This window comes from Anopheles moucheti, chromosome 3 (assembly GCF_943734755.1).
Source record: "Anopheles moucheti chromosome 3, idAnoMoucSN_F20_07, whole genome shotgun sequence".
In the NCBI taxonomy this organism is placed as follows: domain Eukaryota; kingdom Metazoa; phylum Arthropoda; class Insecta; order Diptera; family Culicidae; genus Anopheles; species Anopheles moucheti.
Window position 1 is genome coordinate 43,044,423 of NC_069141.1, and position 14,112 is coordinate 43,058,534.

Sequence of the window (14,112 nt, forward strand, 5' to 3'; positions counted from 1 at the left end):
AGAATGTAAATAAATTACCATTAAAATTGGAATTTATGTAAAAAATTAGGTAAGATAATATGTTATAACTTCATTAAAGCCTTAGCTGTTTTCGCTTGACTTGCATAATTACCAAATATTTTCAGTTCAAATTAGCTAAGTATCATAGGTATAGTACAGTGAAGATTTATGTTCTCGTTGAAACAGACGTGCTTTAAAACACACTTTTATTAATTTCAACTATTCGACAACTTCAATACTAATTCACCTTCTCTTAAGAAAATGAAAACATATTACTAAAGGGTGCACTCCAACTCATTATTGCATCATTTAATTGTTGACGAGTGCAAAGCGGTGACATAATGGAAACATGTGTGTCACCGTACCCTGTTGAATTGTCACGAGGTTCACGTTAATTTCCACTACGAAATTATGCACTATCCGTGAAATTATCTTTCCCCTCCACATTTACTACTGCTGAAACTGCTGGCAGCTGAATGTGCCGAATCTAAAGCCGTGTTTGTTTAACTGTAGCTGTAATCTGTAGCACAAACGCTTCTTAAAAATAGAACCATGCAGAAAAATAACTATTACGTTATTTAATGAAAAAACATATTCATGTTTGTTTTTAGTATCTTTAATTTCATCCTTTATTAATACATTTCAGATTTACATGACTGGTGTAACAAAGTACATGTGTGATATTTGCCATTTCACTAATTCGATGTAAAATATTTATTTTTTTATCCGAGAATACGCGAATTTCTATTTTTAGTTCCAAAGGTACGATACAAGATAACGAAATATAGAGGTGTATAAGAATGGCTGCGATTAACCGGACATGTTGGAGAAATACGCAACAAACCGAACAGTATCGCCATCTGACGGCATCGAGGCTTCGAAACGAAACACTAACTGTTGTGGTGTGATTTACTTCTTGCTGCCCTTTCCAGTAGGTTTGCTTCCCTTCGCTGCAGGCCCAGACCCTGTAGCGTTCGTGACCGATATGCGAACTTTAGTGTTCGTAGCCTCCGGCCCACCGGCACTCGCCTTCTTCCCGGGTTCTCCTTTATGGGTAACATTTTTCCAACCCGGTCCAGTGTTCGTAGCCTCCGGCCCACCGGCACCCGCCTTCTTCCATGGTCCTCCTTTTTGTGTCACATTTTTCCAACCCGGTCCAGTGTTCGTAGTCTCCGGCCCAACGGCACCTGCCTTCTTCCATGGTCCTCCTTTTTGTGTCACATTTTTCCAACCCGGTCCAGTGTTCGTAGTCTCCGGCCCACCGGCACCCGCCTTCTTCCATGGTCCTCCTTTTTGTGTCACATTTTTCCAACCCGGTCTAGTGTTCGTAGTCTCCGGCCCAACGGCACCCGCCTTCTTCCATGGTCCTCCTTTTTGTGTCACATTTTTCCAACCCGGTCCAGTGTTCGTAGTCTCCGGCCCACCGGCACCTGCCTTCTTCCATGGTCCTCCTTTTTGTGTCACATTTTTCCAACCCGGTCTAGTGTTCGTAGTCTCCGGCCCAACGGCACCCGCCTTCTTCCATGGTCCTCCTTTTTGTGTCACATTTTTCCAACCCGGTCCAGTGTTCGTAGTCTCCGGCCCACCGGCACCCGCCTTCTTCCATGGTCCTCCTTTTCGTGTCACATTTGTCCAACCCGGTCCAGTAGCTGCCCTGGAGGTGGCGTCACCTTTCGCATGGTTCGATACTCCACCACGTACTCCGGGAGCTTTGGATTGTGCTTCTTTCCGTTGGTGGAGCGTTGTTTTCTGCTTGTGATCATGTTGTTGTTCTTTTGCAGGATCATCTGTACGGAAGCCGACCGTTTTTTTCCGCGAAACGGGTGCACTGTCACTGACACGATCTTTGCCATCGGAAGTCGGCTGGTTGGTAGATTCGTCGTTGTCATTTCCATTTAGATTCGTCCGTTTCATGTCATTCGTACTTTTCTCTTTAGTCGAACCCAGTATGACGGAGGCGGGTTTGGGACCGTGGGATGGACGACCGGTACGCCACGGACGACGGGTAACAGGTCTGGTCGTTGGAGCGGTTGCAAATATAATCTGACGAGGAACATAGCTGTAAGAGCTGGTCGATGTGGACTCCTCCTTCTGGCTCATTTGGTGTGCGCAATCGATACAACGAAATCGGCAAATGTGGCACAATCGACACGATTGGAAACAAGCTTCCATTGTGTCCAAACCGTAGAAAGATGTTTTTCCATTTAGTGCCGGCCCCAATTTTGCCAAAGGTTCCTCCTTTTGGGTTTTGTTGCAACACTTTGGACAGCAGTACTGGATTGACAGCCAATTCAAACAGGCGTTGCAACGTTCACAACAGCAGAAACAGCGTTCCATCATGTAAGCTGGTGTAAGATGGTTGCTTTGATAGGAATGATTATATTTCGATGTTGTCAAAGGTTTATATTAGCTAGTCGACGTATGGTTGCTTCGATTGTAAATTTCTGAATGCTTATATTTCAATGTTGCCTGTCAAATAGTACTGTCAAATAGAACTGTCAAATAGTGCAGGATTTGCTTTCCTAACAGGTTTCAGTCGTCGTAAAAAAATTCCTTCACGCTTCTTTGCAGCCCATCAACGAAATGAAGAAGACGACAATCTGTTCAAAATCCAAAATGTGTATTTTAACAGATTATATTTTGATTTAACTTGTGATAAAATTATAATCTGTATCCAAAAGGATAGGGTTTTGCAATGAAAGATCCAAGAAAATAATGAAAAAGCTAAACTGAAACTACATGTGTATCCTTAAAAATATTTCGACTTCTGAACATGACCTAATTAATCGAATCGAACGCTTCTTAAGCAAAAAAATTAATTTCCAATAGCAATAAAATAAAAAAAGAATCAATTTTTTCCTTCGTGCAATTTAATGTATGTGTACAAGTGCGTATGTTTAATATTTTATTTATTTTTATTATTTATTAGCTGAACCACTTGTGATAATTTCCAAATAATAGTTTTTAAGAAAAAAATTCATAAAAATATCGATTACTATTGTAGCTTTTAAACGTCTTTCAGCGTTAAATAACGGTGATTTCACTTATTAGATGTGGTTGAAACTTCATTCTGAAAAAAAAGATTGCGGCTGTGTGTAGGCAATCGGAGAACATGTCTAATGGGCATCAATTCAAATCAACACTAGAATGGTTAAAATTTTATACCAACAAAACCTATTATCGTAGTAGACAGTTCTCAATGTTTTGCTTATTTTCTATTGCATTACCGTATTGCCGAAAAATAGTGATAAGACTCCGTGGATGTATTATAAAATGTGCCATATAAGCTATCAACACTACGAGCCGCTTTCTAACAACCACAATCGCCGCGATAGCTTGAGTAATAGTGTGCGTGACATCTCCTGCCTTTTGCAGCCGACCGAAGCGCGCCGAATGAACGAGCAAGCACCGTCAGTCAGTTCTCGAACGACCAGGCGTCCGCTTCAAGCGACGTCACCATTTTCTGTTGCGGCTGTACAGCGAAACGTTGGTGACCGAGAAAGGATATTAAAGCAGAGCACGAGCTGTGCAAGCGGAAACGAGTGCCGAGCCTGAACTATCCGGCCGTTACGCAGACTGCACTGCTGGAAGGACCGGAAGCGCTTAAACCTTTATGTTGCAACGCAACGTTCTTTTCAATTTCGTTTTCACCACCGCGGACGCGTTTATTAACACCAAATTTTGCAAGTTTCTTAAACCAATTTTATTTCCTACTTCAAACTTAACGTCTTTCGCGGAGCACTTTCTTAGACCGGTTTTGGTTTTGTGGTTCGGTTTGGCGCGGGTGTAGTTCGGCTTCGCTAGAGGTGTAATTCGGGATGCGCGGCTTGTCTTGGGTGCGCGTTAAAAAATTACACGTCCTTTCGCTGGCGGGTTTCGACTGTGAATCCCTAAAATCGATGGCGCACACGCGATCCGTAACGGCACTGTCACCCGTCACCGAACTGTCACCGTCATTACGTCAGGTGACATAAACAAAAACGAATCATACGTTCACCGTTGTCTACAACACTTTATCTAAAGTAATAATGTAAGTAATTTCATAGAAGTAGACGTCCGTTACTTAATTTAACAATTTGCTCTCCTTCCCTCATCTACCTTTTCAGTCATAGAGTAAACGTGTTTCTGCTCATCTACCAGCTCGGTACTTGCTGCGTGTACGTTGTGTTTGTGTCGTCTAACATTAAGGCCATTGCTGACTACTACACCGATACCGATGTGCGGCTATACATGCTGATCATTCTTCTGCCACTCATCCTGATCAACTGGGTCTGTAGCCACTTGCAGGAGCTGCCTCTTCCGTTGCACTAAACCACGTACTAATTCGTCGTTTGACTGTTACCGGATCTCCCATTGTGTAGGTTAGGAATCTGAAATCATTGGCACCATTCTCGACGGTAGCTAATTTTGTCACGCTCGTCTCGTTCGGCATCATCTTGTACTACATCTTCCGCGAGCCCATCTCGTTCGAGAATCGCGACAAAGTCGGCACAATGAGCGGTTTCGCGCTCTTCTTCGGCACAGTGCTATTCGCTTTGGAAGCAATCGGTGTGGTGAGTAAGCAGTTGTTTGTGCTACGATATTCGATAATGCGGTTACACATGTCTTATTGCTTTTAGATCCTGCCATTGGAGAATGAGATGAAAACTCCGAATAAGTTCGGTGGTAGTTTTGGTGTGCTGAACAAGGCAATGATCCTGATCGTCACACTGTACATTGGTATGGGCTTTTTCGGATATCTGAACTACGGTTCAGCTATAAAGGGATCGATAACGTTGAATCTGCCTGAGGAAAAATGTAAGCAGTTTGAGCAGCCATTGTAGCAGAGATCGTATGATTAAATGATTTACTTTGCTCTTCTCCTCCCTCAGCTTGGCCCAGTGCGTTAAGGGAATGTTAGCCTTTGCCATCTACATCACCCACGGGCTGGCGTGTTACGTAGCGATAGATATCACCTGGAACGACTACTTGAAGAAGAATTTGGGTGATTCTCCACGAAGCACCTTTTATGAGTACATCGCACGAACGGTGCTAGTGTTAATCACATGTACGTATAGGTTTATTTGGATTCCAGCGCGGATTTGCTCATCTAATGCACTTCTCCTCTCATTACAGTCTTGCTGGCAGTGGCCATTCCCAATCTGGAACTCTTCATTTCGCTGTTCGGAGCACTGTGCCTTTCTGCCCTGGGCATTGCATTCCCTGCATTGATACAAACCTGCACGTACGGGCACCATCGGCAGGGTATGGCAAAGGTGTGGATGGTTGCGAAGAACAGCGTTATTGGCGTGGTAGCCATGCTGGGGCTGGTGATCGGTACCTCGACCAGCATGATCGAAATCATTCACACCCTCGGACATGACGATTGAGGATTGTGTGGCTGTGTGCGCTAGCAATAAACAAGCAGCGAAAATCAACATCCGCAACCAACATGAAGTATTGATTCGCCATCTTTTCACTCCATCATTACAAATAAGTATTACTCGACACGTAAACAGCGCACCTGGCGACAGAGAGAAAGTGCACTTTTGAGGGCAGGACTGTGAGGGGTGTGTTATGTGAATGTGTGGGACAGAGAAAGAGACAGGGTGGAACATTTGGAACAGAAAGAAGATAATTGTTAGAGCCATAACCATTCCTATGCTAAATGCGTCGAGAAGTCAAAGCGTTAGCTGTAGCTGTCGAACTACTACCGAGCTGCTCCTGATCTCCTGATCATGATGTGACAGGCGATGGTTTACCGGTCTGCCGGTCCATTTGCCGTCAGCTGTTCAATCATTTCTATCATATGTGCTTTTATTTTAAGGTGTTCTTGCACATTCATTCGATGTTCCCTATGATCGCAACGATCGCAACTGTGAAGCGGTGGTGTATGTGCATGAAGCCCACCAGGACGAACATATCTATCTTGTAAGACTAGCTAAGCGAAGCGAAATGATCAAACGGAAAATTGAAAAGTTGTGTACATAGCGTAAGTGAAGTTGCAATAAACTAGTATTTTAAAGAAAACAGCTATGCTGGAGCGATGTGTTCTCTTTATGTATTGCAGTCCGACCGGCAACCTCTCCTAATAAAACTTTTTTTTAACGTATAAGACAACCTAGCTGATTTATTGGTAGTTGGAGTAAGCCTGTTAGTACCGTATACATTTCATACATTCCGCTACGGGTGGTCTCCAAGAAGCTTAACCCATTACATCACAGCGTATTCAACTTGATACGCAAAAATACACTATTTTAACAAGTTTACACGTATGCTTTAAATCAAAAGCGTGAGGTATATTTCGTTCGACCTTTAGCTTTATCGCACCTAAATTTCATCTGTTGAAATGACTAAAGGCTATCGCCTCACGTGTTAAAACATTCTGAAAGCTTTCCAAATTATTGTTTATTTTTAGAGCATTTGAACAAAATCCGGGTTTAATGATACCAGATGATAATTTAAGAGTTCTTTTAGTGCTAGTTCCACTTTGTAGGTCAATTTTGACCGTTTATGTCAGCGGCGGATCAAACGGTAGGCGGTGTAGGCGGTCGCAAAAAATTTGTGTAGTAGTAACTTTCCACTTTCCTCTTTCCATATGCAAAATTTTCCTCTTCCTTTCGAAGAAACTTGGTGAGCGAGAGTGTAAATTGTTCAGTTTTTCATCGGAAAATGTTTGCCACTTGTTTTTGACGAAATTGTTGTTCAGACTATTAATACGGTTAGATTAGTGTTTTATGATGTAGTAAAAGACAATTTATTATAGGACTTGTAAATTCAGTTCACCAAGAAAGAAAATCTACAGCATTTCGGATGAGGAACAATGTAACAAAAGAATAAAAATCACTGTAAAGTTTAGCATTACACAAATAACAAAACAATAGCTCATAAAGTATAAAAAGAAGCTAAAAGAAGAGAAAACAACTTGCAATGTAAATATAAATATAAAAAAGGTTACTTTAAGGTTAGGTTACAACAGAATGTAAAACAAAACTTAAAAAGAAATATTAAGAATGTAAATAAATTACCATTAAAATTGGAATTTATGTAAAAAATTAGGTAAGATAATATGTTATAACTTCATTAAAGCCTTAGCTGTTTTCGCTTGACTTGCATAATTACCAAATATTTTCAGTTCAAATTAGCTAAGTATCATAGGTATAGTACAGTGAAGATTTATGTTCTCGTTGAAACAGACGTGCTTTAAAACACACTTTTATTAATTTCAACTATTCGACAACTTCAATACTAATTCACCTTCTCTTAAGAAAATGAAAACATATTACTAAAGGGTGCACTCCAACTCATTATTGCATCATTTAATTGTTGACGAGTGCAAAGCGGTGACATAATGGAAACATGTGTGTCACCGTACCCTGTTGAATTGTCACGAGGTTCACGTTAATTTCCACTACGAAATTATGCACTATCCGTGAAATTATCTTTCCCCTCCACATTTACTACTGCTGAAACTGCTGGCAGCTGAATGTGCCGAATCTAAAGCCGTGTTTGTTTAACTGTAGCTGTAATCTGTAGCACAAACGCTTCTTAAAAATAGAACCATGCAGAAAAATAACTATTACGTTATTTAATGAAAAAACATATTCATGTTTGTTTTTAGTATCTTTAATTTCATCCTTTATTAATACATTTCAGATTTACATGACTGGTGTAACAAAGTACATGTGTGATATTTGCCATTTCACTAATTCGATGTAAAATATTTATTTTTTTATCCGAGAATACGCGAATTTCTATTTTTAGTTCCAAAGGTACGATACAAGATAACGAAATATAGAGGTGTATAAGAATGGCTGCGATTAACCGGACATGTTGGAGAAATACGCAACAAACCGAACAGTATCGCCATCTGACGGCATCGAGGCTTCGAAACGAAACACTAACTGTTGTGGTGTGATTTACTTCTTGCTGCCCTTTCCAGTAGGTTTGCTTCCCTTCGCTGCAGGCCCAGACCCTGTAGCGTTCGTGACCGATATGCGAACTTTAGTGTTCGTAGCCTCCGGCCCACCGGCACTCGCCTTCTTCCCGGGTTCTCCTTTATGGGTAACATTTTTCCCACCCGGTCCAGTGTTCGTAGCCACCGGCCCACCGGCACCCGCCTTCTTCCATGGTCCTCCTTTTTGTGTCACATTTTTCCAACCCGGTCCAGTGTTCGTAGTCTCCGGCCCAACGGCACCTGCCTTCTTCCATGGTCCTCCTTTTTGTGTCACATTTTTCCAACCCGGTCCAGTGTTCGTAGTCTCCGGCCCACCGGCACCCGCCTTCTTCCATGGTCCTCCTTTTTGTGTCACATTTTTCCAACCCGGTCTAGTGTTCGTAGTCTCCGGCCCAACGGCACCCGCCTTCTTCCATGGTCCTCCTTTTTGTGTCACATTTTTCCAACCCGGTCCAGTGTTCGTAGTCTCCGGCCCACCGGCACCTGCCTTCTTCCATGGTCCTCCTTTTTGTGTCACATTTTTCCAACCCGGTCCAGTGTTCGTAGTCTCCGGCCCACCGGCACCTGCCTTCTTCCATGGTCCTCCTTTTTGTGTCACATTTTTCCAACCCGGTCCAGTGTTCGTAGTCTCCGGCCCAACGGCACCCGCCTTCTTCCATGGTCCTCCTTTTTGTGTCACATTTGTCCAACCCGGTCCAGTAGCTGCCCTGGAGGTGGCGTCACCTTTCGCATGGTTCGATACTCCACCACGTACTCCGGGAGCTTTGGATTGTGCTTCTTTCCGTTGGTGGAGCGTTGTTTTCTGCTTGTGATCATGTTGTTGTTCTTTTGCAGGATCATCTGTACGGAAGCCGACCGTTTTTTTCCGCGAAACGGGTGCACTGTCACTGACACGATCTTTGCCATCGGAAGTCGGCTGGTTGGTAGATTCGTCGTTGTCATTTCCATTTAGATTCGTCCGTTTCATGTCATTCGTACTTTTCTCTTTAGTCGAACCCAGTATGACGGAGGCGGGTTTGGGACCGTGGGATGGACGACCGGTACGCCACGGACGACGGGTAACAGGTCTGGTCGTTGGAGCGGTTGCAAATATAATCTGACGAGGAACATAGCTGTAAGAGCTGGTCGATGTGGACTCCTCCTTCTGGCTCATTTGGTGTGCGCAATCGATACAACGAAATCGGCAAATGTGGCACAATCGACACGATTGGAAACAAGCTTCCATTGTGTCCAAACCGTAGAAAGATGTTTTTCCATTTAGTGCCGGCCCCAATTTTGCCAAAGGTTCCTCCTTTTGGGTTTTGTTGCAACACTTTGGACAGCAGTACTGGATTGACAGCCAATTCAAACAGGCGTTGCAACGTTCACAACAGCAGAAACAGCGTTCCATCATGTAAGCTGGTGTAAGATGGTTGCTTTGATAGGAATGATTATATTTCGATGTTGTCAAAGGTTTATATTAGCTAGTCGACGTATGGTTGCTTCGATTGTAAATTTCTGAATGCTTATATTTCAATGTTGCCTGTCAAATAGTACTGTCAAATAGAACTGTCAAATAGTGCAGGATTTGCTTTCCTAACAGGTTTCAGTCGTCGTAAAAAAATTCCTTCACGCTTCTTTGCAGCCCATCAACGAAATGAAGAAGACGACAATCTGTTCAAAATCCAAAATGTGTATTTTAACAGATTATATTTTGATTTAACTTGTGATAAAATTATAATCTGTATCCAAAAGGATAGGGTTTTGCAATGAAAGATCCAAGAAAATAATGAAAAAGCTAAACTGAAACTACATGTGTATCCTTAAAAATATTTCGACTTCTGAACATGACCTAATTAATCGAATCGAACGCTTCTTAAGCAAAAAAATTAATTTCCAATAGCAATAACATAAAAAAAAATCAATTTTTTCCTTCGTGCAATTTAATGTATGTGTACAAGTGCGTATGTTTAATATTTTATTTATTTTTATTATTTATTAGCTGAACCACTTGTGATAATTTCCAAATAATTGTTTTTAAGAAAAAAATTCAAAAAAATATCGATTACTATTGTAGTTTTTAAACGTCTTTCAGCGTTAAATAACGGTGATTTCACTTATTAGATGTGGTTGAAACTTCATTCTGAAAAAAAAGATTGCGGCTGTGTGTAGGCAATCGGAGAACATGTCTAATGGGCATCAATTCAAATCAACACTAGAATGGTTAAAATTTTATACCAACAAAACCTATTATCGTAGTAGACAGTTCTCAATGTTTTGCTTATTTTCTATTGCATTACCGTATTGCCGAAAAATAGTGATAAGACTCCGTGGATGTATTATAAAATGTGCCATATAAGCTATCAACACTACGAGCCGCTTTCTAACAACCACAATCGCCGCGATAGCTTGAGTAATAGTGTGCGTGACATCTCCTGCCTTTTGCAGCCGACCGAAGCGCGCCGAATGAACGAGCAAGCACCGTCAGTCAGTTCTCGAACGACCAGGCGTCCGCTTCAAGCGACGTCACCATTTTCTGTTGCGGCTGTACAGCGAAACGTTGGTGACCGAGAAAGGATATTAAAGCAGAGCACGAGCTGTGCAAGCGGAAACGAGTGCCGAGCCTGAACTATCCGGCCGTTACGCAGACTGCACTGCTGGAAGGACCGGAAGCGCTTAAACCTTTATGTTGCAACGCAACGTTCTTTTCAATTTCGTTTTCACCACCGCGGACGCGTTTATTAACACCAAATTTTGCAAGTTTCTTAAACCAATTTTATTTCCTACTTCAAACTTAACGTCTTTCGCGGAGCACTTTCTTAGACCGGTTTTGGTTTTGTGGTTCGGTTTGGCGCGGGTGTAGTTCGGCTTCGCTAGAGGTGTAATTCGGGATGCGCGGCTTGTCTTGGGTGCGCGTTAAAAAATTACACGTCCTTTCGCTGGCGGGTTTCGACTGTGAATCCCTAAAATCGATGGCGCACACGCGATCCGTAACGGCACTGTCACCCGTCACCGAACTGTCACCGTCATTACGTCAGGTGACATAAACAAAAACGAATCATACGTTCACCGTTGTCTACAACACTTTATCTAAAGTAATAATGTAAGTAATTTCATAGAAGTAGACGTCCGTTACTTAATTTAACAATTTGCTCTCCTTCCCTCATCTACCTTTTCAGTCATAGAGTAAACGTGTTTCTGCTCATCTACCAGCTCGGTACTTGCTGCGTGTACGTTGTGTTTGTGTCGTCTAACATTAAGGCCATTGCTGACTACTACACCGATACCGATGTGCGGCTATACATGCTGATCATTCTTCTGCCACTCATCCTGATCAACTGGGTCTGTAGCCACTTGCAGGAGCTGCCTCTTCCGTTGCACTAAACCACGTACTAATTCGTCGTTTGACTGTTACCGGATCTCCCATTGTGTAGGTTAGGAATCTGAAATCATTGGCACCATTCTCGACGGTAGCTAATTTTGTCACGCTCGTCTCGTTCGGCATCATCTTGTACTACATCTTCCGCGAGCCCATCTCGTTCGAGAATCGCGACAAAGTCGGCACAATGAGCGGTTTCGCGCTCTTCTTCGGCACAGTGCTATTCGCTTTGGAAGCAATCGGTGTGGTGAGTAAGCAGTTGTTTGTGCTACGATATTCGATAATGCGGTTACACATGTCTTATTGCTTTTAGATCCTGCCATTGGAGAATGAGATGAAAACTCCGAATAAGTTCGGTGGTAGTTTTGGTGTGCTGAACAAGGCAATGATCCTGATCGTCACACTGTACATTGGTATGGGCTTTTTCGGATATCTGAACTACGGTTCAGCTATAAAGGGATCGATAACGTTGAATCTGCCTGAGGAAAAATGTAAGCAGTTTGAGCAGCCATTGTAGCCGAGATCGTATGATTAAATGATTTACTTTGCTCTTCTCCTCCCTCAGCTTGGCCCAGTGCGTTAAGGGAATGTTAGCCTTTGCCATCTACATCACCCACGGGCTGGCGTGTTACGTAGCGATAGATATCACCTGGAACGACTACTTGAAGAAGAATTTGGGTGATTCTCCACGAAGCACCTTTTATGAGTACATCGCACGAACGGTGCTAGTGTTAATCACATGTACGTATAGGTTTATTTGGATTCCAGCGCGGATTTGCTCATCTAATGCACTTCTCCTCTCATTACAGTCTTGCTGGCAGTGGCCATTCCCAATCTGGAACTCTTCATTTCGCTGTTCGGAGCACTGTGCCTTTCTGCCCTGGGCATTGCATTCCCTGCATTGATACAAACCTGCACGTACGGGCACCATCGGCAGGGTATGGCAAAGGTGTGGATGGTTGCGAAGAACAGCGTTATTGGCGTGGTAGCCATGCTGGGGCTGGTGATCGGTACCTCGACCAGCATGATCGAAATCATTCACACCCTCGGACATGACGATTGAGGATTGTGTGGCTGTGTGCGCTAGCAATAAACAAGCAGCGAAAATCAACATCCGCAACCAACATGAAGTATTGATTCGCCATCTTTTCACTCCATCATTACAAATAAGTATTACTCGACACGTAAACAGCGCACCTGGCGACAGAGAGAAAGTGCACTTTTGAGGGCAGGACTGTGAGGGGTGTGTTATGTGAATGTGTGGGAGAGAGAAAGAGACAGGGTGGAACATTTGGAACAGAAAGAAGATAATTGTTAGAGCCATAACCATTCCTATGCTAAATGCGTCGAGAAGTCAAAGCGTTAGCTGTAGCTGTCGAACTACTACCGAGCTGCTCCTGATCTCCTGATCATGATGTGACAGGCGATGGTTTACCGGTCTGCCGGTCCATTTGCCGTCAGCTGTTCAATCATTTCTATCATATGTGCTTTTATTTTAAGGTGTTCTTGCACATTCATTCGATGTTCCCTATGATCGCAACGATCGCAACTGTGAAGCGGTGGTGTATACACATGAAGCCCACCAGGACGAACATATCTATCTTGTAAGACTAGCTAAGCGAAGCGAAATGATCAAACGGAAAATTGAAAAGTTGTGTACATAGCGTAAGTGAAGTTGCAATAAACTAGTATTTTAAAGAAAACAGCTATGCTGGAGCGATGTGTTCTCTTTATGTATTGCAGTCCGACCGGCAACCTCTCCTAATAAAACTTTTTTTTAACGTATAAGACAACCTAGCTGATTTATTGGTAGTTGGAGTAAGCCTGTTAGTACCGTATACATTTCATACATTCCGCTACGGGTGGTCTCCAAGAAGCTTAACCCATTACATCACTTCATCCTATTCAACTTGATACGCAAAAATACACTATTTTAACAAGTTTACACGTATGCTTTAAATCAAAAGCGGGAGGTATATTTCGTTCGACCTTTAGCTTTATCGCACCTAAATTTCATCTGTTGAAATGACTAAAGGCTATCGCCTCACGTGTTAAAACATTCTGAAAGCTTTCCAAATTATTGTTTATTTTTAGAGCATTTGAACAAAATCCGGGTTTAATGATACCAGATGATAATTTATGTTGTGTCGTCACTCGTTAAAAATATATGCTGAGACAATTACACATTAAAACTCGTTTATTATAAAATTAAGACGCGCACGGTAACATGAAAAACGACCGTCTCCAGTGGACGCACAAACGAGAAGAGAGACTGCACCAACGAGACCAGGGCCACACAAACGAGAAGGGCCCCAAGGATCGCGAGAGCGATCGGTACGCGCGAACAGTCTACGGCACATCGGTTGCTGTCGGTTCCCAGATAGCAACGAGTAATAGACTGGCTGCGTACGTGACCAAGGTGCACACAACATCTCCCCCAGTTAATTGAGCCGATAGGCTCCTAGCCGACGTGGAAGTCTTCTAACGCGAGATGACCTACGTGGCAAATCAATCGGCTGATTCGTAGTACCACCAATAGGTTCGGGGAGTTGCGCGATTTGGGATGGTGGCAACAATGCGGTCGGTAAAAGTGCATCTTCAGAAACGGTGTCTGTTTTGGATGTAGCAAGCGGAGGCGGTTCTGCTGCGTGTGGCGTCAGCACACGCTGACTGTTTTCTGCTTGTCCGGCGTTCCACTCTGCTAACAGGACATCCAACGGCAACTGCTTCGTGACCGATGGACCACAGCTGTCCCGCCGCCTTAGCTGGTTAACGTGTCGTCGGAGCAAACGATCCTCCTGGTCCCTGATCTCGTACA

At 43.1% G+C, this 14,112-nt stretch overlaps 2 protein-coding genes across 2 annotated transcripts; both read left to right on the top strand.

The window, feature by feature from the left end:
* Window positions 1-1,948: 1,948 nt before the first annotated feature.
* On the top strand, window positions 1,949-5,369 carry LOC128302720 (proton-coupled amino acid transporter-like protein CG1139). The gene is made up of 7 exons (XM_053039580.1): window positions 1,949-1,987; window positions 3,504-3,628; window positions 4,107-4,269; window positions 4,362-4,553; window positions 4,620-4,804; window positions 4,872-5,047; window positions 5,116-5,369. Exons 1-7 carry the CDS (start codon window positions 1,949-1,951, stop codon window positions 5,367-5,369), a joined length of 1,134 nt encoding a protein of 377 aa, XP_052895540.1.
* Window positions 5,370-8,937: 3,568 nt separating this feature from the next.
* Window positions 8,938-12,357, top strand: LOC128302721 (proton-coupled amino acid transporter-like protein CG1139). The gene is made up of 7 exons (XM_053039582.1): window positions 8,938-8,976; window positions 10,492-10,616; window positions 11,095-11,257; window positions 11,350-11,541; window positions 11,608-11,792; window positions 11,860-12,035; window positions 12,104-12,357. The coding sequence occupies exons 1-7, from the start codon at window positions 8,938-8,940 to the stop codon at window positions 12,355-12,357; spliced, it is 1,134 nt and encodes a 377-aa protein (XP_052895542.1).
* Window positions 12,358-14,112: the final 1,755 nt, after the last annotated feature.